Source organism: Plecotus auritus (genome assembly GCF_963455305.1).
Source record: "Plecotus auritus genome assembly, chromosome: 12".
Taxonomy (NCBI): Eukaryota; Metazoa; Chordata; class Mammalia; order Chiroptera; family Vespertilionidae; genus Plecotus; species Plecotus auritus.
The window spans coordinates 3964680-3986237 of record NC_137778.1 but is presented as its reverse complement, the minus strand read 5'-3'; the positions used below and the strand labels follow the sequence as shown (position 1 = coordinate 3986237).

The 21558-nt window shown below is 53.8% G+C and overlaps 1 protein-coding gene across 3 annotated transcripts in view; it reads left to right on the top strand.

Annotated features, from left to right (window-relative positions):
- Positions 1-21558, top strand: part of GPR161 (G protein-coupled receptor 161) — a 36006-nt gene that overhangs the window by 1111 nt on the left and 13337 nt on the right. For all 3 annotated transcript variants that reach the window (XM_080647375.1, XM_080647376.1, XM_080647377.1), the window contains exons 2-3: positions 13577-13994; positions 17036-17760. In XM_080647375.1, coding sequence (XP_080503501.1) covers positions 13577-13994; positions 17036-17760 — 1143 coding nt within the window. The remainder of the gene's footprint in view (positions 1-13576; positions 13995-17035; positions 17761-21558) is intronic.

Below are 21558 nucleotides of genomic sequence, written 5' to 3'. Positions count from 1 at the left end.
GCAGCATCCTCCCGCGGGGTTCAGGGCGCTGTCTCACCACGCCTGGCGGGGGGCGCGCCCAGAAGTCTCCGGGTTACCCTGGCGCCGCGGGGTGGCGCCTCTGCCCCTCAGATCGGCGAGAGGGAGATCCGGCTAGCTTTGGGGGACTCGGCCAGCCTGCTGCTCCTTCTGGGTCAGAGCTTAGCCCCGTGCCACCTTTGACAAAGGCCTGCGGGGTGAGAAAGCCTGCGGGATGACCGGGCCGTCGTCTGGGTGCGCGTCTCAGACATCTGCGCTCCAGCCACCACGCAGCCGGGCGCTGGCACCACTTGGGGTCACAGCGCTGAGGCTGTGTTTGTGCCGTACTCTGCCTTTGATCAGTTTTGGGGAAGTGCTTTCAAGATCAGGTCATTTGACGGGAGGTGGTGTGGTTTTGGAGGGAAAGGACCTCAGTTCCTGGAGGAGATCAGTGGGGATAAGGGTAAGTTACGTGGGCCGGCGGAGTCCTGGGCCAGCGGGTGTCCGCGAGCTGGAGGCTGGGAGGACCTGCCGCACAGGGCCTCCTCCCATCCAGCCGGTCTCCTCCCCTGCGACCTCGTCCTGGACAACCCTCGGGAGAGCTTAGCATCCCTGAGAATCACCTCCCCGCAGCCCCCAGTGAGACAGGTGGGGAGAGGCCTGAAGGGAGGGACCTAGGTCACACCGCCCAGACTCTTCATCCAACTCTCTTTACCTGGGATTCCCGCCGCCCCTTTGGGCACTTCCTCCAGAGCACCCTTCTCTGTCAAGGGCCACACCCATCTTATTTTATACTTGGAAGTCGCTTACAAGCACTTTCATATACTTTTTTGTTTCCTTCACCTGACAGCCCTGTGAAGCGGTGTAGCCCCGTTTATGGGCGAGTTCACTGAGACTGGAGAGATGAAGTTCTCTGCCCAGCAAATTGGGAGTCAACATGGAAGTCAGGTCTTCTGACTTGGCTCCATCACAGGCGGGGCCCTGGACTCAGGACCCGTCCCTGTCCTGCGCCACCACCCGGCAGGAGATTAGGCCCCTCATGTAGAGGCCTGCTGTGCGTTTTAGAAACGAAATCCAAGGCCTCAGGTCCTCCAGTCCTCCCCTTTTGTTGCAACCCCGAGCAGTGGGAGTCTGAGAGGCGAAGGAGAGCCTGTGGTCAGAGGGGCTGAGGAAGGCAGAAATGGGCTGAACTGAAACTGGCCTAAATGTCAGCCAAAGGAGGTTTGGTTCTGTGAGGTGTAAACTCAGTGCTGGCTGGGGCTGGTCAGGAGGCTGCCTGCAGGAGGAGACCAGGCAGGAGGGCTGTGTGTGAGTGGGGGGCAGGGGGGCTGTGTGTGTGAGTGGGGGGCAGGAGGGCTGTGTGTGTGAGTGGGGGGCAGGGGGGCTGTGTGTGTGAGTGGGGGGCAGGAGGGCTGTGTGTGAGTGGGCGGAGGGGGGGGGGAGCCTTCCCGTAAAGGGACAGGGGCAGGGGCAGGGGCAGGGGCAGGGGCAGGGGCAGGGGCAGGTGCATCAAGGCTCCAGCACAGTGTTGCCTGCCCTCAGGGGAGCTGTGCATTTTTAAATATATTTTTATTGATTCCATAGAGGAAGGGAGAGGGAGAGAGAGATAGAAACATCAATGATGAGCGAGAATCATTTACCAGCTGCCTCCTGCATGCCCCCCACTGGGGATCAAGCCTGCAACCTGGGCAGGTGCCCTTGACCGGAATCGAACCCGGGACCCTTCAGATAGAGCAGGCTGATGCTCTATCCAATGAGCCACACCAGCTAGGGCGGGAGCTGTACAATTTTTATGGGAGAAAAAGCTCCACGTTTTTTAAAGTTGACAACTAATTCAAAACATCTTCCATAATGCGCAGACTTGCAGCCTCTGCATTGGCCCTTAGGAGGCACTTGCAGTCCTGGGAGACACACTCAAACATACCTGAGGTGAGAAGCGGTGTTTTCTCTTCTCGGTGTTTTTCTTTGAGAACAACAACCACGGAAAACCACCCACAAAACTGGAGGTAGCTGTCAGCTCTCCTGGAATTTGGAGGAAGGACTGACTTTCTGACTCAATTACACCATTAAGTTCCCCCCCCCCCCCCCCCAGTTTTTCTTTCTTTCTTTTTTTTTTTTTAATATATTTTATTGATATTTTACAGAGAGAAAGGGAGAGGGACAGAGAGTTGGAAACATCGATGAGAGAGAAACATCGATCAGCTGCCTCCTGCACAACCCCCACTGGGGATTTGCCTGCAACCAAGGTACATGCCGTTGACCGGAATCGAACCTGGGACCTTTCAGTCCGCAGGCTGACGCTCTATCCACTGAGCCAAACCGGTTTTGGCCCCCCCCCCCCCCCCCCCCCCAGTTTTTCATTGAATTGTTTGTGATTCCATCAATTTGTGAGGCTCTTACTAAATTCTGGAGTTTAATCCTTTTCTTGTTAGTAAGTCACATATCTTGCCTTTTATGTTTTCTCCATCTTTGTTTATTGTACCTTTGTGCAGGGTATTTATCTTTTAGGTGGTTAAATCTATATTGATTTTTTTTTTTTTTAGTGGCTTCACATTATCTTGATTAGGAAATCCTCTTTTGATCAATATTAAATTTGCCCTTCTCCGTGTTGCTTTGCTATTGTTCATTTAAATGTATTTTAAATTACTGTTCTTCTTACTTTCTTTCCATTTCTTTCCTCCCTGGCACCAGGCTTGCCTTGGTCGGTGAGCCCCTTTAGCCAGTGTGGATGTATAATTTCTTTCATTTTCATAGTGACTTTTTTTACAAGGTGGTTTGTTTTTTTTTTTAGTTCTGCATCCTTTCTTCAATTTAATGTTTAAAGAAACGGCAGAGAGGTTATCTCTTACATAAGTCACTAAAATGAGCAAAGAAGCAACTACCCGAGTAACATAGGAAATCCACAGAAAAACCTTGTGATAACAGAAGTAATTATCAGGCCAGGGGGGTGCAATACAAAGAAAATTCTCACCTAATTTTAATTCCAGTCTGATTCACCACGTCTTAAGGATGAGCTCTTCTGCGGGTGGGAGAAGAGGCAGGAAGGACATCTGGATGATGAAAGCATCGTCATGTGCAAAGTCATGGACTTGGAGGAGGGAGAGTGACCCGGGGTAGCCGAAGTGGAGGGTCCCACGAGCGAATACATCCTTCCGGTGCCAGAGAACGACATGGCACGATCAGGCTTGCGTAGGGGACTGGCAGCCTGGCAGCAGATTGGAGTGGGGGCGAGATCACAGATAAGACGAGATGGAAACGTCTGGTAGTCCTCGGGGGAAGATGGAGGTGTTCTGAGCTGGGGCCGTGGCAGAGAGGATGCAGTTTTGAGTGAGACATTAGTGATGCGCTCAATGTCTGGGATAGGAATGGAACCAACCAACGCCTTACAGACATGATTTTACTGAGAAGGTCAGTATGGAAATCCAAGGCTCATTCATCCACCCGGCCACACGGAAAGTGTCCGTCCAGGCCTCCCACGGCAGGAATACCTGGCAAGAGGAGTCTGGGGCATCCAAGTTTCTGACTTGAGTGATCGAGTGGGTGGTGTTCTTTCGATGGTAGAGAGGAACGTGAAGAACAGCATGTTGAGATGGTAGGGCAGAGATGATGGATTCCACCTGCACATGCATCCCCGGTGGTGGCTATGAAGCTGGAGCTCCAAAGAGCTGTCTGGGTGATAGATGGAGATTTGGGGATCATCTTTGTTTAAGTGAGTACAGAGAGGGAGCTTAAAGAGAGAGAGATGCGATATCAAATCCGACTCTATTTTCAGTTACAGTTTACATTTGATATTATTTTGTATTCGTTTTGCGTGTATGCATATATGTATAGTGGTTAGACAATCATGTACTTTACACAGTGGAAATAGGATTCTTTTTTTTTTTTTTTTACAAGTGATACAAAATCCAGTTGAAATTAACTTAAGCAAAAAGGAAAGCTATTGGCTCATGCCACTGAGGAGCTCAGGAGTCTGTTTGGCTTCAGGCAGGGGTCCAGATTGAAATCATTTCACCGGGTCTCCTTTTCTTACGTCCTCTGTCTCAGGCTGCCCCCGGAGGAAGCTGTCTTTCTCCCATCTATCCCCGCCACAGTCTCATTATATCTCATAAGCTGATTGGGTGGTGGGGGTTGGGATATGATTGAGAAGGCGTGAAGTTGTGTGTCACATCCACGAAGGCACAGGGACTCACACTATGGAAAGAGGGACTCCACAGAGGAAGCTCAGGGCAGCTACCGGAGCAGGGGGAAGGGATGTAGAGGAGGCAGGCGGTTCATTTCCTAGATGAGAAAGTAGATGAGAAAGGAGGGCATGCCCCAGAAGGGAAACAGTAACACTTACAGGGCCGGATGATTACCGGTAAATGGGGCTGGTCCGGAGCGAAGGAGGGAGCTGCGGGAGAGAGCAGGTCAGGGAGCCCAGGCGACAGGGAGTCTCAGGCAGAAACGGAAGCAGTTGTAGGTGCCCCTGCTACAGAGAGCTCAAGGAAGGGCCGCTGGATTCTGCTGGGAGGTCATTGGCAGCCTTGCCCAAAGCAGAGATCACCACTTATTATAAACTGTGACTGTGACTATCTTCTAGAGGGGTCATATCTTACCTGCCGTGCGCATTCCCATCCAGCCCTGGGGATGGCCAAGTAAGGGCAGGGGTGTAGCGATGGAATCAGGAAATCGGGGCTTTGTCAGTGATGAGGTGCATGGCTGTAAGTTACTCCCCGCCCCTCTTGGGTTTCAGTCCCAGCTGCAAAATAGCAGGACTAGAATGAATTACTTCTCAGGGTCTCTCTTAGGTTTCATATGTTGGGGAGTCATATGATCACTTCACACATTTTTAAAAAATGTTTTCTCTATTGAATATCAGATCGAAGTAGATATTAATGAATAGGGGGATATAAAATATTCATTTTCGCCCTCACCGGTTTGGCTCAGTGGATAGAGCGTCTGCCTGCGGACTGAAGGTCCCAGGTTCGATTCCGGTCAAGGGCATGTACCTTGGTTGCGGGCACATCCCCAGTAGGAGGTGTGAAGGAGGCAGCTGATCGATGTTTCTCTCTCATCGATGTTTCTAGCTCTCTATCCCTCTCCCTTCCTCTCTGTAGAAAATTAATAAAATATGTATTTAAAAAAATTAAAATATTCATTTTCTCTACATACAAAGTGCTGTTGGGAGATCAAAGGGACACTGAGGAAGAATTTCTAAGCCGTCTGGAGGGGAAAGCATCTTCACCTAAAATAAAAACCCGTGCTAGAGCATGCGTGTCTGAAAGGACTACTAAAATAGAAAAGGAAAACGGTGGCTAGTAAGTGGTGCTCAGGGTCATCCTGGAGGTGGGAGGTTCCAGAAAGGGGTCTTCAGAATTTTGATTTTAAGGTGGACCTTGAACTAGATGTTATTCACGTGAGCGGCACGGGGAGGTAAGAGGCTTGGGCATGGCTGATGCTGGTGATCGCCAACTTTCGCAGGCTGTGTGAGTCCACCTGCCTGTCGGTGTCCCTTCCCCTGGAGAGAATGCTTAATTACAACAAGCAAAGGAGAGAATAATGAGGAGGCTTTTTAATCCAGAGGAGACATAGTGCGGCCTGGACCAGGATGGCGGTGGTGGAGATAGTGAGACATAGTTGAATTCTAGATACATTTCATGCATATATGCATAGTGGTTAGCCAGGGGTCCTCAAACTACGGCCCGCGGGCCACATGCGGCCCTCCGAGGACATTGATCCGGCCCGCTGGGTGCTGCTGCCTGTCCTGCTTAGCAGCCAACTCGTCCCGGGCCGGTAGTGCGCATAGGAATTTGTTCATAGTCGTTTTTTTTAAACTATAGTCCGGCCCTCCAACGGTCTGAGGGACAGTGAACTGGCCCCCTGTTTAAAAAGTTTGAGGACCCCTGTGACAATCAGATTGGCTGATGGACCGGTTAGGAGATGTGAGAGGAAGTGAGGCGTCAGGAGGCCCGATGTTGAGGGTCTGTCTGGGCAACGGGAGGGAAGGGGTAGCATCACATGAGATGAAGAGGAGGGTGGAAAGAGAAGGTTCGAGAGGCGAAGGGTTGGAAGTCGGGTTTGGACCATTAGGCTTGGGCACAGTGACATCCCAGTGCAACGCTGAGCCGCTGCTGGCTGGGCCGGTCGGGAACTCCGGCGTGGCCTTGGCCTTGGCCTTGGTGAATCACCGCATGGTGCTGGCAGAGCCGCAGGTAGCCTGGGAAGAGCCTGGGCAGCTCTGACCTGGTCTGACCCAGCTCTGCCTTCGGGACCCCAGGTCCGGGCAGGATGGCCCCGGGCCAGCGCTGCAGGCTTTGGTGAGCCTCCTCTGGGAGCGCTGGCGTTTCCGCTCCGCTCCCACCAGGCAGCAACCAGGTCCAGCCGGCTGCCCGTGCCTGCAGTTGTTTCTGTGGTACGGTCTTGCTCGACCTTCCATGGCTGAAGCCTCCCCTGCACGCTGTGGTCAAGCCGTCACTGGCTTTTCTCCTCCTTCCGAAAGCTTTCTCTCGGGGCCCAAGACTCTGCCTTGGGTGACTTGACTTCACCATGACGTCAGCTGCTGTTTGTGGAGTTTCTGGGAGGCTCGCGTGGACCCTCCCTGTCCGTGTTGACCGGGAAACGGGAGGGCGATGATGGCAGCTCTCTGTTGCTGGTGGAGGCCTGGGAGAGAGGCCAGTTGCCCTTTGAAGAAACTCAGCTGACAGTCCGTGGCTCAGAGTCCAACTTGGCTTAGTACTGAGTGTTCCTCTCATTCTCCAACACGCACAGGAAACGCTGCAGCAGAGGTGTTTGGTGACCAGAAAGTTGAGTTTTGGTTCAGTATGTGATCCAGGGAGGGTGCAGCCGAGCTGTATTCAGGGGCTCAGCCATGGACTAGTCCCTTGTGAGGAATGATTCTTGCTCGCCAAGGCCTGAGCGTCCTACCTGTTCCAGCAGGGGTTCCTCTAGGGCAGTGGTTCTCAACCTTCCTAACGCCGCGGCCCTTTAATACAGTTCCCCATGTTGTGGTGACCCCCAACCATAAGATTATTTTCGTTGCTACTTCATAACTGTAATTTTGCAAATGTTATGAATCGTAATGTAAATATCTGTGTTTTCCGATGGTCTTAGACTGGGAGACCTTCCGATGGTCTTAGGTGACCCACAGGTTGAGAACCGCTGCTGTAGAGCCTAAGACCATCGGAAAACACAGATGTTTACATGACGATTCATTAACAGTAGCAAAATTACAGTTATGAAGTAGCAACGAAAATAATCTTATGGTTGGGGATCACCACAACATGAGGAGCTGTATTAAAGGGTCGCGGCGTTAGGAAGGTTGAGAACCACTGGGGGCTTTCTGTGGTTCATCTCTGTCTGTGGGTGAGAGGCTGTGCGGATCACCCCTGCCTTCATCGCATGGCCCTCCAAACTCTGTGGGGCGGGGGGCGGGGGGAGAAATTAAAGAGCAGGTACCCTGGGTGTTTTTTTTAATTTTTAAAATTACGGTAAAATACATATAACATAAAATATAGCATTTTAGCCATTTTTAAGTGCACAGGTCAGTGGTACTTGGTACATTTCATATAGTGCAACCATCCCCACCATCCGTGTCCAGAGCTTGTTTCATCTGGCAAAACTGAAAAATAGCTCCCCATTCCCTTCTCTCCCCAGCCCCGGGCAGCCATCCTGCTTTCTCTGTCATATTGACTAGTCCAAGTGCCTCATGATAACGGAATCATACAGTTTTTGTGTCTGTGGCTGGCTGGTGTCACTCAGCATAATGTGCTCAGGATTCATCCATGTTGCAGCATGGGTCAGAATCTCCTGCCTTTTTAAGGCTGAGTAGTATTCCATTGTATGGATAGATCCCATTTGGCTAATCACGTCATTGGTTGATGGACACTTGGGTTGCTTCCACATTTCAGGTCTTGTGAATAATGCTATGAACGTGGGTGTACAACTATGTCTTCAAGACCTTGCTTTCAATTATCTGGGGTATATAACCAGAAATCGAATTGCTGAATCAGATGGTAATTTTGTTTAGTTTTTTGAGGAATGACCATGCTGTTTTCTACATTGGCTGCTCCATTTTACATTCCCACCAACAGTGCACAAAAGCTCCAATTTCTCCAAATTCTCACTGATACTTGTCATTTTCTATTTTCTTTATTTCTTCTTCTTCTTCTTCTCCTTCTTCTTCTTCCTCTTCCTCTTCCTCCTCCTCTTCTTCTTCTTCTTCTTCTTCTTCTTCTTCTCCTCCTCCTCCTCCTCCTCCTCCTCCTCCTCCTCCTCCTCCTCCTCCTCCTCCTCCTCCCCCTCCTTCTTCTTTTGATAGTTGCCATCCTAATTGCTATGAGGTGGTATCTTGTAATTTGATTTGCTTTTCCTAATGATTAGTGACCTTGAGCATCTTTTCATGTGCTTGTCAGCCATGGGTGGTGTTGTTGTTTTGTCGTTGAGTTTTAGTTCTCGATATGTTCTAAATATTAATTCCTAATTGGACATTTGATTTGCAAATATTTTCTCCCATTTTGTGAGTTGCCTTTTTACTCTGTCAACAGTATCTTTTGATGTACAAAATTTTTAAATTTTCATGAAGTTCCATTTATCTATTTTTTTATTTGTTTGCTTTCAGTGGCATATCCAAGAACTCATTGCCAAGGCCAGCGTGTGACTTGGTATATTTTGAGTTTTTCTCAAGCCCCTTTCTCCCCTCCCCCATTTGTTGGTTTGTTTCTTTCTCTCCTTCCATAAAGTTATTAGACCAACAGATCAATAAAATAGTTAGACTTACGGCATCTTCATCCATTCTGCAAGCAGGGACAGGACAGGCAGGAGCGAAGCATATAGAAAGGGGAGCCCACAGCACCACTGGCTGGAGCGGAAGGTACTTGAAGGGGTTGGCAGTGAGAGTGTGGAGGAGGCCCCAGCGTGTGGAATCTCACCTGCTCTGGGGATGGATGGGTTGAGGGTGCATGGCAGTCCACGGCCAGAGGACCAGACTGTGGAACTACTACTAACTCTTCTCTCGAACCAGGCACTCAACCTTTCTGGGCTCAGTTTCTCCGTTTTACTATTTAACAGACACCTGTGCAAATATTAACTCATTGATTCCTCCCCCAACCCTATGAGGAATATTCTGTGAGCAGGAATATTCTCTCCATTTACAAGGCGAAGCCGACGCCCAGGGAGGTTGTGTAATGTGTCAAGGCCCAGAGCCTGGAAGCAGCGGAGCCAGGATTTGAACCCAGGCCCTGTAGCTCCTGAGTTCATGCTCTCCCTGAAGTGTGGAGAGGAGCCATCCTTACCTCTAACCGTCACGCACAAGGTCAAATGAGATGACGTTTATAAAGATACGTGGTGTGCTGCAGAGTGTTTTGCAAATACTGGTAATAGTTACTAATAATTAGGCAGCATTCTGGAAATGGGTACGATTCTCCAAGGTGTGGGGAGAGGAATGGATCACGGGCCGAGCCTTGGGGAGTGTCCGTGCTGAGGAGCAGGAGCTTGTCTTGGGGAGACATTTGACAAGAGTCAGCGCTGACGTCCTTGCGGATGTGGTGCCGTCAGTGGCAGGATCTGGAGGAACGCTGGCCTCCAGACTTCCAGCTCCTGCACAGGACGCAGGGCAGCCAGGTGCCCACATTGAGAGTGTACGTGCAGAGGGACCCCAGCCTGGCGTCTCCCACTGGCAAACCGAGGACTCCGACGACCACAAGGCCACTGGGCCGGGACTCTCGCCTCCTTTCCCTCCTCTGGTGCATGGAGCTCAGCCCTGCTCCCCGTCAGAAGTGAGAGGTTTTGAACCAAGACTTTACTAGGTTGTATGCCTTCATGGGGACAAGGGCACTGTCACAGACCCTGGGCTGGCCGGCTGCCGTCTGTCTTTAGCTCAGCTGTCACGGGAGAGCCAGGGTCGGATGGAGGAGGGCAGAGAGGGGACCCAGGGTCCTGTGATCTCCTTCTGGCACCGAGCGAGCTGTGTGGCGTGGTTTGTGGGTGGAGTGGGGGCAGGGGTTCACTCTTTATCTTAGTGCAAAACGGGGTGGTTATTAGAACCTTCTTCCCAACTCCATGCCCCCCCCCTCCCCAAGGATGGTGAGTGATGTGTACAAAGTGCTTCGAGGTGCGAGATGAAGAGCCCCAGAGTGCGACCGAACAGCATCACAGTGACCGCACCGGGCCCTTTGAGGTGTGCCGAGGAGTATTTCCTCGCCCCAGGGCTTTTCTTCCAACAGCTGTGTACCCCCTGTTGGCCCATGAGCTGGTTCCTCAAACCCAGGTCCTTTGGCTTCTACACCTAACCCCCAGGCCTCGCTGTGGTTCTGACACACGCCAGCGACGGCTGTGAGCAGGAAGAGAGTCCAGTGCAAGTCAAGGAAAATCCAGGAGTTCTAGGTCAGATAAGAGGTGAGCCGCAGAGTATCTGACTGACACAATTAAATAAGAGGGGAAAATCCACCCTGTGTCATAGTCATTCCGTCCTCACACACCAGGCTTTTCTAGAATTATTTCTTGGGAATTACCGTGCAAACCAATTTACAAAACAATGAATACCGTCTCAGTGTTCCATAGTGCTGCCTTGCGTTTTGTTTTTTGAACCCACATGTCAGTATTAATCTCATGTGAGTGGCAGGTTTGGCTTTGATGACTGGAGGCTACTACCCGTCCCTGCCCCAGCAGACAGCTCGCTCCCTGGGATTGGTCAGGAAGACTGGAGGCAGTTCCGGGAGAGGAGGGGCCACCGTGCATGGAGCTGGGACAGTGCTGACATGCCCGGCCTTTCTTGGAGAGAAGGATTTCTGATGCTCGCATTAAACCTCAGTCGAGTTCCAATCATGTTGTTTCTCCAAGCTGGAGCGGGGCGGGGGGCGGGGGCGGGGTATTATCTGGTCAGGGCAGGACGGAGTGAGTGTGGGAGTGGAACACCCTTGTGTCTGGCAACAGAACTGGCCAGGAGACTGGAAATGTGAGTCACTCTAGAATTTGCTTCATTTGATGGGCCCTGGCTTGTCAGGCCCCCGGTACGCTGGCTGCCTGCCTGGGCACCTTCATGGGCCGGGGCATTCCAAACCCTCTCTTGTTCTTTAAAAGCACACCCCCGAGGATTTGCTGGGGCTTGTGCCCTCCCCACTCCAGGCTCCTGGCAAAGGCTGGGGTGTGGGTTTCCCTGGTGGGCAGGTCTTTGTCCCACCTCCCTCTCTGCCTCCTGCGAGGAGCCTAGGTCGGCAGCCAGCCCACAGCTGTGATTTCACAGTTCAGTGTGCCTGCTAATACGGCCCCTGGGGAGCAGCTGGGCCCAGGAGGACTTCATTCCTTCTTTAAAATAAAGGTTTGCACCCCATTTTTATTCTTTTCGTGTTTACTTTACAGTGTTAACAATCATGTTTGACTTAACAATGACATGGTTTTGCAGGTTCGCCATTCATCAACTAATAATCCTTGAGTCACACTCTGTGTGCCAGGCACTTGTCCAGGTGCTGGGGAAACAGCCATGACCAAGGCTTCTGGACCAGGACTAGCTTAGGATATTTCTACTGTAATCACACCTCCAGGAGCTTCCATTTCTCTTAGTGTTTTCATTTCATTGTGCTTTCAAAGCTCCTTCCTATCAATCAATTTTTTGTTCCACCTATTCATGCATTCACTGGTTGATTCTTGTATGTGCCCTTACGGGGATCAAACCTGCAACCTTGGCGTATCATGATGATGCTCTAACCATGTGAGCGCCCCAGCCAGGGCTCTCAAAGTCTGTTTTCTTAGCCACTGTGTTATCACGTGTGCAGTTAAGAGTAACAGGCTTATACAGGGCCTTGTTTTGAGACACCGATTAATAATTTACATGTAACAGTTAACAAAATCTACAACTCACAAAATAAAGACAAAACCCACAATGACCTCCCAAAGACAGGCATCCGAGGCTCATCTCTAAAGTGCAGTCATGGCACAAAGCTGGCGCAACCTGCCCACTGCATCACTGAATCCAAAGTCAGAAGGCGTCAGCAGCCTGCACATACGGGCCGAAGTGGACAAAATAAAATGTAATAGAAACAATGTTTTGTATTTAGGCTTAAAAACATTAATTTCGTAGGTTCAATTTTGGGGGTGCCTACCTTCCTTCACAGAAATTCGTATGTGTGTGAACGTTGGGTTTTAGTTGAGCTCACATTTACATGAGCTAAGTAAGCCCCAACAGGCCGATGCACTTGCTAAAAGAAAACACTTCTTCGAGATTATCCTGATTGTGGAGGAAATTGCCCCTTTGTCCTCCACCTCACCCACCACATCCAGAATGGTGTGTGAAGGTTTGGGGACCCCTAGTCGAGAGGGTCACAGACATCCATGAGCAGGTCCCCAGCAGGGAGTCTGAGGTAGGGGCGGCCTGGACGGCATCTCGGGATCTGGGAGACTTTATCTGGAGAAGGGAAGGCAGTAACTTGTGAAGTATTTCGAGGCAGTCAAATGCAGGAGAGACTACAATTACTGGGTCCTGCTCAAGCGAGCATGCCTAGGACCCGGGGTCATGACCCACAGCGGCCGGGCTCCCTCTGAAGGGCATCTTGTCTTAGGAGCGCTGTGAGGCCAGGGCTGCCTCCCCTACCAGCACTCCCGGTGGCCAGAGGTGTCGGGTGGAGGTGTGGGAGAGCCCGGAGGGGCTGTGGCTGTGCGAGGGACTGGCTCTTCCCGTCTGGCTCATGCAAAGCAATCTCTCCTTTCTTTCTGGTGTCTTCTGTTTGTGGGGACCAGAGCAGGTGGGGAAAGTGATTGTGGGATTTTTTGGCTGATTATAGCAGACAGAAATTTTTGGAGAGACATTCATCGGCAGCATTTAATGCTAACATGTGTCAATGTTGAGTTTTAGCCAAGATCCCGAGCCAGTTTCCTGCGAGCAGGAACTGCGCCTCCCAGAGAATGGGGCCTGTGGGCCCAGACCCCTAACTGGTCCTCCACCTCCCACTGGTCATCAGTGCGGGGTCCTCGTCCGGCCGGAGCGATAGTAACGTCTCCGTGTGAAGTGCACTGGCTTCTGCCCTGCCAGGGGCCTCCGAATAGCGCCCCCGGGAGCCCTGTGTCCGCCTCAGTGCACACGGTCAGCGGGTGGGAGCAGCACCCAGACCCGGCTCTGAGTCACAGGTGGAGCCTGAGAGGCTGCCTGTCGGGTAAGCTCCGGGGGCTGAGGCCGCGGGTTCAGGGACCACCTGGAGCGGCACAAGCCGCCCGCAGTGTGCCCCCGGAAACCACCTGTTCCAGAACCACCTGCTCCAGCCCGTTTCACATGCAGATTCCTAGGCTGCGCCTCTGATCTCTGGGGCCAGAATCTAGCAGGTGACCCTTGGAGCTGACACTCGGGGTGACTCGTTGGTGCATTCAGGGTCGGAACTGCCGGCCTGGCGGAATGGACGGTCGTTTAGAACGGAGGAGGCCCCGTTCACGGGGTCACAATGAGTGAATGGCACACAGAGTGGGTTGCAGAAGACAGGCCGTGTGTGCGGAGCTGGGCAGGGAGGCTGGCTGAGTGTCTGGACGAGCCTGGGGCCTGGGCCTCTGCTGCTCTCTGTGGAGGTCCGTGACCTGATCCGATGATCTCCTGTCCCCCCGTCTTGCTCTGTCCCTCCAGTCATCCAGCATGCTGCGCCCACCCCATGCCCAGGCGCACTGACCATGAGCCTCAACTCCTCTCTGGGCCACTGGAAGGAGCTGAGCAACCGCACGGGGGCGGCAGCTGGTGAAGGGGGCGCCATCGTCACCGAGTTCATCGCCATCATGGTCATCACCGTTTTCGTCTGCCTGGGCAACCTGGTCATCGTGGTCACCTTGTACAAGAAGTCCTACCTCCTCACCCTCAGCAACAAGTTCGTCTTCAGCCTGACGCTGTCCAACTTCCTGCTGTCTGTGCTGGTGCTGCCCTTCGTGGTGACCAGCTCCATTCGGCGGGAATGGATCTTCGGGGTGGTCTGGTGCAACTTCTCCGCCCTCCTGTACCTGCTCATCAGCTCGGCCAGCATGCTCACCCTCGGGGTCATTGCCATCGACCGGTAAGCTTGCCTCAGACCGGAGAACGCAGGAGTTAGGAAGGGGTGCAGAGGGACCCAGCGCAGTCACCGGGCCCTGGGATTGTCACGCTGAGTTCCTTGGGAGGGTGCCGGGCTCTGTGGGGCCAGGAGAGAGAGCAGAGCTCTGCCTTCGCTTCCGTCCCTTCCGCCAGAGGATCTCGGGCCTTACCTCGTCCCTCTTGCATGGAGTTTTATCTATCATTTATTATATATATGTTTGCTACTGCATTCTGTTTAGTTTAGTGTCATTGAACACGGGAGCCCTTTCCAGCATTACGTCCCTGCCCCTGCCCAGGCCGAGAGAGAGGCTGCATCCTGGGAGGGGCTGGCAGTGGGCATTCGAGCCCAGTGCCCATGTGTATGTAATCTGTAATGTTTGTATATGTTTATATATCATTCTCGCTGTAGTTTTTTAAAAAAAGAGGTTCCAGGGCTTTTAAAAAGCATTCACAGAGACCCCTGATTCTTAGTGTATAGATGAAAAACAGCAGCTGCAGAAGCTGACGTGGCAGAGGAGGGATTACACCTGCTGTCCACTGCCTGTTGCTTTGACCTGGGCCAGAGCTGGGCTCAGGGTGGGGACCCAAAGAGGAAACACTGTCTCCGTCCACAGTGCAGGGACCTCACCAACCTCCCTTCCGGGGGGAAGGAGAGCGGGGAAGGAAGAAAACCCAGGGACGAAGACGCGGGCGCCTGAGAGATTCACACGCTCTCAGCAGGCTGGTTGGCCCCGCGTGGTGTAGTGGCTCAGCAAGGAGGGGCCCTGTGGGTGCCCCTCGCTGCACCCGACAGGTGCCCTCCGATTCCCACTGCGTGCTGTCCCAGGGGGCTCGTGGCTTTGGTGGCAAGTTCTCCCCGGATTCAGCTTGGGGATTTGCATTTCGCTGAGGGTCAGCTTATTCATCCCAGGTGAGGGGGACTTGCTCAGGCAGGAGGGTAGACTCAGGTTCAGCGTGAAGCATAGACGTGGGGAAGGAGCAGTCAGGAACACGGAGGGGACGAGCTGTGACACTGTCAGTGGCTGACACAGTCCCCGGGTTCCCGTGGGACCATCAGGGTTTTAGCTGACAAATGGTCGCTGGATTGTCCGTGCAGGGCACAGGCCAGGCCCAAGGCCAGAGTCCCGTCGGCTGTCCGCACAGGGGAGGACGTGGAGGGAGGAAACAGGCGGTCCTTCACCCCGGATGGCACGCCAGCTCTCAGCAGTGTTCCAATCAGAGAAAGCAGCTGGAGCCACGGCTGGTCAGTTCCGATGAGGAAAGCCACTGCTCAGCATGAGTTACTGTGTCCCCGGGGTGGCCGCAGGGTTGTTCTTACTGTAGGGGAGCCTCCTATGAAAGCCAGGGTCACATCAAGGTCACTGGTCTCCTGGCAGGGAGCTGAGCGTTGGAGCCCATATGTGCCTGGCGGCCTTTCAGCAACAGGTGACATCAGGAAGCCTCTGGGGACACGGCCCACTTGGGCTCCGGTCGAAGCCGGAGTTGTTGGAGAACAGATGGAGGCCTTCAGAAGACAGCTGAGGGTACAGGGAGCAAAGGAACCCCCCGACTTCGCCTGCGTTCCTCTGCGGGGCAAGCTGCCCTTTTCTCCATTTTCCTCTGAACCTGCAACGAGGCCTAAATGAGGCTTAAGTTTCAAATCTACGAAACCCATCTTTTGTGGCAGACATGGAAATGACAGAGTGTAGATTTGTGCATTTCCATGCATATAAATTTCCTCCCCAAGTCCTCCGAAAACCGAGTAACCCTTGGCGGGTGGGGAGGTCCATGGCAGCGCTGTGGCCCGTCTGTGGGGGCTCCTTGGCTGGGCATGCCCACGGGGCTCGGACGCAGCTGGGAGAACTCACTGTCAGGGCCCCGGACTCGCTCCTGCCAGAACCTTAGTCAGCGAGGGATATAAACACCATTTGTCACAATAAAGCTGAAGTCTTGCCATAAAGTGCTAACACTAACAGCGTCTTGAGAACAGCCAGAGGGCTGTGTTGCAGAGGACGGTTATTAATCGTGATTGTTTTTGCGAAGGCCAGACGGGCTGGTCAGAGGAGCCAAGCAAGCTGGCATTCTCCAGGCGGGGCCTCCACCCGCTCGCTGCCTGGCCACCCTGGGGCCCTGGGCCGTGGCCCGCACGCTTTTCAAAGGGCAGAGCAAAGGAGAAACTAGACTTGGCTCTTTTTGAACGTGAAGGAAACGTTCCCAGAAGTGCCCTCAGCGAACTCCCCTCACATTTCCTCTGCCAGGATGAGGGGACCCAGGCCAGTGTCTCCACCCGTCGCCGGGCGAGGTGACCACCAGAACGGCCTGACTCGTTCCCCAGGACTCAGGCTGCTGTGGTCACAGCAGCTTTACGGGAGCACGGACAAGAGGGCGGCCCGTCCTCAAGAAGGAAGGGGAGCAGCTGGTGGCCAGGCAGAGACAAGCGGGGCCCCCGCTGCCCTTTGAAGGGTGGCGCGGTGCAGGCCCGGCCCTGGCGGGCACACTCCATCCTCGCACAGATTGGTGGCCAGGTTCTGTGGTTCCACGTCCCAGATGGAGGAACAGAGCTCTGGGAGGTTGAGTCAGCTTGCCCGGGCCACACAGCCTGCGATGGCAGAGCCACCATGGAGCCAGGCGCCCCTGCTCGGAGGCCTGTGTCTCTCTCTGCTGCACGCACGGCCTTAGTGAGATGTAAACCCAGATGCCAGGGTAACAGATGGCCGTGCCTGGGTCACATGCACGATTCTGTCCATGTTTCCAGGCCAGATGTGAGATCGGCAGCCTCAGGCTGACCTCGGAGCTCTGTCCCCAGGGACTCAAGAAGGTCCTGGTGGGTGAGGTGGCTTCACAGGTGATATGTGAAGCTCGTAGCCACAGTCCTTCCTCAAGTCCTGCCTGCCCCAGGCGGCGTCTGCGTGGCCACCCCTCCCCCGCGTGCATCGCCCTTGGGGAAGTCCTCTCCCAGCCAGCATTTCCCTCCCTCACGATCTGGGTGGGGAGGAGCCTGGTGTTTTCTCTGTTTTGACTCCTCTCTCGCCTCGTCCTTTCCAGCTACTATGCTGTCCTGTACCCCATGGTGTACCCCATGAAGATTACGGGGAACCGAGCCGTGATGGCTCTTGTCTACATCTGGCTCCACTCCCTCGTCGGCTGCCTGCCACCTCTCTTTGGTTGGTCTTCGGTGGAGTTTGACGAGTTCAAGTGGATGTGCGTGGCCGCGTGGCACCGGGAGCCTGGCTACACAGCCTTCTGGCAGATCTGGTGTGCCCTGCTCCCCTTCCTGGTCATGCTCGTGTGCTACGGCTTCATCTTCCGCGTGGCCAGGGTCAAGGCCCGCAAGGTGCACTGCGGCACGGTGGTCCTGGGGCAGGAGGACGCCCAGGGGACCGGGCGCAAGAACTCCAGCACCTCCACCTCCTCCTCGGGCAGTCGGAGGAACGCCTTCCAGGGCGTCGTCTACTCCGCCAACCAGTGCAAAGCCCTCATCACCATCCTGGTGGTGCTCGGCGCCTTCATGGTCACCTGGGGCCCCTACATGGTGGTCATCACCTGCGAGGCCCTCTGGGGGAAGAACTGCGTCTCCCCGAGCCTGGAGACCTGGGCCACGTGGCTGAGCTTCACCAGCGCCGTCTGCCATCCCCTCATTTACGGACTCTGGAACAAGACGGTTCGCAGGGAGCTGCTGGGCATGTGCTTCGGGGACCGGTATTACCGGGAACCCTTCGTCCAGCGGCAGAGAACGTCCAGGCTCTTCAGCATTTCCAACAGGATCACAGGTAACGTGGGAACTGGTCAGGAACGGGATGCTCTCCGTCAGCCAGGGCAGCCCGTGGTCCTCTCTGGAGTGGTGCTGGCCCTGGCGTGGTGCTGGCCGAGGTCTCACACTGACTATGGCCTCGAGGCTCAAAGTACAGGTTTCCTTTGGGGGAGGAGCATCCCAGAGGGCCCGCTGTGATGCCCGCAGCTTTCCTGAGCTGAGCAGCTCATGGCAGGGGGCGCCAGAGCTCAGAAATCTGTTTCCTGTTCCCCTGGCCCCGGTCCTGGCCTCCGGACGACAGCTCGCCCTGCCTGGAGAGAAAACCCAGCACCGCCCGGCTGCCTTCTCTCGGCCAATCTCTTCCTTCCAAAGCTCCTTACAGCAGAGGCCGCCCTCCTCACTGCTCCTCCTGAGCATGTCCTTGGCCTTTCGTCCCAGGTCCCTGGTGTCCTAGATTGTCCCTCATAATTCAGCGCCCCCCCCCCCCAACCCCCACCCCCACACACACTGTAATGTCCCTGCGAGGCTCTCCTCAGTCAAACAGTTGATTCAGGACAAACAGGTTCTGGACACCATCCTGGCCCCTTTGATGAGACCCACAGGAATACTCTAGTCAGGGGCAGGCCTTTATAAAGCTTTTTATTTTAAATAATTTAGACTTTGGAAGGGTTGGGGAAGCCCAGCCTCCCCTAGAGTGAACATCTTCCTGACCACAGGAGTCCCCAGCCCCGACAGTGACACTGCCACCGACTGCAGACTTGGTTCAGGTGCCGCCCACTTTCCACTCACGTCTCTTCCGTTCCCACGTCGCCATCAGTCTCCCTGTCATCTTCCTGTCTTTGTCCTCTCCTTGTCCTCTGTGACACGGACACTTTGTGCAGCGCTGGTCAGGGGTTTGGTAGCAATCCCTCACTTTGTGTTCTCAGGATTAGAAGGAGGTTATAAGCTTTTGGCGGGAAAACCGGGGGTCACGTGCCCCTCTTAGTGGTCATGTCAGGGGCACGTGTGGCACTGTGTCTTATTACCATGGAACCCCTCATCTCTTGGGTGATGTCTCCGTCAGCTCGAGCCCCTGTCAGAAAACACCACAGCCTGGGTGGCTTACACAGCAGACGTTTATTCTCACAGTTCAGGAGTGTGGAGTCGGGCAGGGTTCTGGTGCGGGCTCTCGCTGGCTGTCGTCTTGCCGTGTCCTCTCATGGGGGCAGGGGCGGGAGAGAACAAGCTCTCGTCTCTTCTTATGAGAACCCCGGCCTAACGACCTCATCTGATTGCCTCCCAAAAGCCCCTTCTCCAAATACCATCACATTGGGGGTGAGGGCTTCAGTGTGTGAATTGGGGTGAGGGGTACAGACTTTCACTCTATATAGGGAAGGTGGTGCCGGCCAGGTTTCTCCACTCACAGTCACTATGTGTCATTAATAAATACAACAGGGGAGATGCTCTGAGGCAACTGTTAAACGTCCTGTTGCTCCTTCCACTGTCACCTGTTTTTCCCGTGCTCTGCGGGGCCTTGCCTCCTGCAGTTACTACTATGTTGTCCTAATGCAGAAGCAGCTGGATTTTTAGGGTCATGTTTGAGGGGGTCCCCACCTGGATGAGCTATGGGAAGAGAGATTTTGAGGGCACTTCCGAGGTGTTTATGGAAAGAGCCCATCCTGGCTGCAATTCTCATCTCTTGCTGGATGACTTTGGGCAACTCACACCACTCAAATTGAGTCTTCTTCTTCAGGAAATAGAGAAGGTGGAGAGAAAGAACTACTCCTAATGATCACGAATACTCAACGGTAGTGATGCTAGGAGATCTTTCCCTGAGGCAGTTACATAAACCAGCATCACTGGTTTATTTCATGGGTTGATGGAGTGTTACTTCTTGAGAGAGGAAGGCATTCTGGGACTTTTGACCAAAGGAGAAACTAAATCTCCCCATATATCAGCCACTGGAATGCCCACCCAGGATACTTGCGAGATCATGTTTTCAAGTGTGATGTGTGAGCCACGAGTACCTTCAGGGTTTGGTTTTATTTCACTGGTTAACTTATTCAGATTTTGTAAAATCGCTTATCTTCTAGGCAAAAAAAAAAAATTAAGGATTTTTATGAAGTTAAGAATGAGGAAGAGAAAAAAATAATGAGGAAAGCGAATGGCAGAGGAGATGGGTAGACAGAACAAAAAGAAACGTCTGCTTTTCAGGCCAAGATTCTCCATGCAAGTCACTGGTGATTATCCTGGAAGAGCTTGGGAGGCTGTGAGAACGGGCGGAAAACACCAGCTGTGGTTGGGTTGGCAAGTTCAAGGCAGCTGGCGGTCTCCTGCTCATTGAGGGAAAAGCAGTCTTGTGGGAGGACTTTGGGTTGAAGAGTGTGTGGGATAGAAGTTGTTGGCCTTCTCCAAGAATGGGAGCTGGGGGTCCCTATTGCCTCTTCCCTGGTGGTTCCCAGGCCGAGGCCAGCAGCACCAGCAAGAGCCTTGGAAACAGCAGGATACAGTGCCCACCAGCTCCGCACCCTGCCCATGCATGCTGGGAATGGCTTCTGATGGGGAAACCCTGGCCTCCACCTCACCTCTGGCCCCTCTGGCTAAGCCAAGGCTGAGCACACCCTGGTCTAGTGCCCTCTGTGGGCACTACTTGGATCTGCAGGAGGCTCCTCAACCTCTGTCCCAAGCTTGCTTCGGCCCCCCGCCCCCTCACCCTAGAGAGTGCACCCCTACTAGTTGTCATCCAAGGCCAAGGAGGACAATAAGGTCCATTCCAAAGCCAGCAGGAAAGAACGTGGAGGCCCTGTCTTGCTCTTGTGCCTCTCCATTTGCCTGGGCACCTGCAAAGCTAGAACCTACGGCTGAGGACGTGGCGTTATTTTTCCTGACAGGGCTCGTGAGCAGAGTGCAATCCCAGAAATAGCCGGAGCTCCCAGCTGCCTCTGGGAAGCCAGAGTTTTATAAACACGTTGTCATGTCTGTTTCATACATAGATTTCAGCCACAATTAATGCATTTTGGTTTTTCTCATTCTGTTGCCCCAAGGAAGTGTCAAAGGTTAGGTTCTCCCTGGGGTGTCACCTGCCACTGAGCCACCCAAGTATCTTCTGCTCGTGAAGTGTCATTAGCAGACTCCCCTGGGCTCCCCTAGGAATTTGGAGGGTGGCCTGGACACCGGGGGAGGGCAGCCTATCCAAACACCACTCGCCTGATGCTCGCGGCTCCTGAAACTGGGGATAGTGCCGTCCCAGTATGTTCTGGGGACGAGGACACTGGCTCTCGTGGACTCAGAGGACATGCTTGCTCCTGGGCCCTTTTTGAAAGGCCTGGGCTGCAGGGAGGGAGGGGCCACCCTGGAGCCTTTGAATTTTCCCACCTGCTTTTCCAAGTTCCTTGCCTGGTGCCACCTTGAGTCTTGGGGTTACTTCAAAATGCCCATCTCACCTGCGAACGGCCTCTCGCGGCACTAGTGACTTCCAGCTGCCCCAGGCTTCTGACGGACCCTGGGCCTCTCGCTTTGTGCCTTTAAAGTAATGTGTGAAGGGCTGGATTGGGCTCAGCCCAGTAGGTCTGCTATTTCACGTGAAGAATCTCGGGGTGACTGCACTCGCTCTGGTGGGGAATGCTGGGTGAGCGGACTAGAGGGCACCTGGCTGCACTGCTCCCAGACCTTCCAGCCCAGCCACGCTGGTCTGGCTCCAGGGAGTCCCCCTGTGGAGACCGGGACTGGTTCCTGGCTTTCACCGCAGCCTCAGAGACAGTGTCCAAACCCACGGTGGCCTCAGCCTTCCCAGCTGGCAGTGAATGGTCCCCGGCCTCCTTCCCAAGCCAGGCTTCCT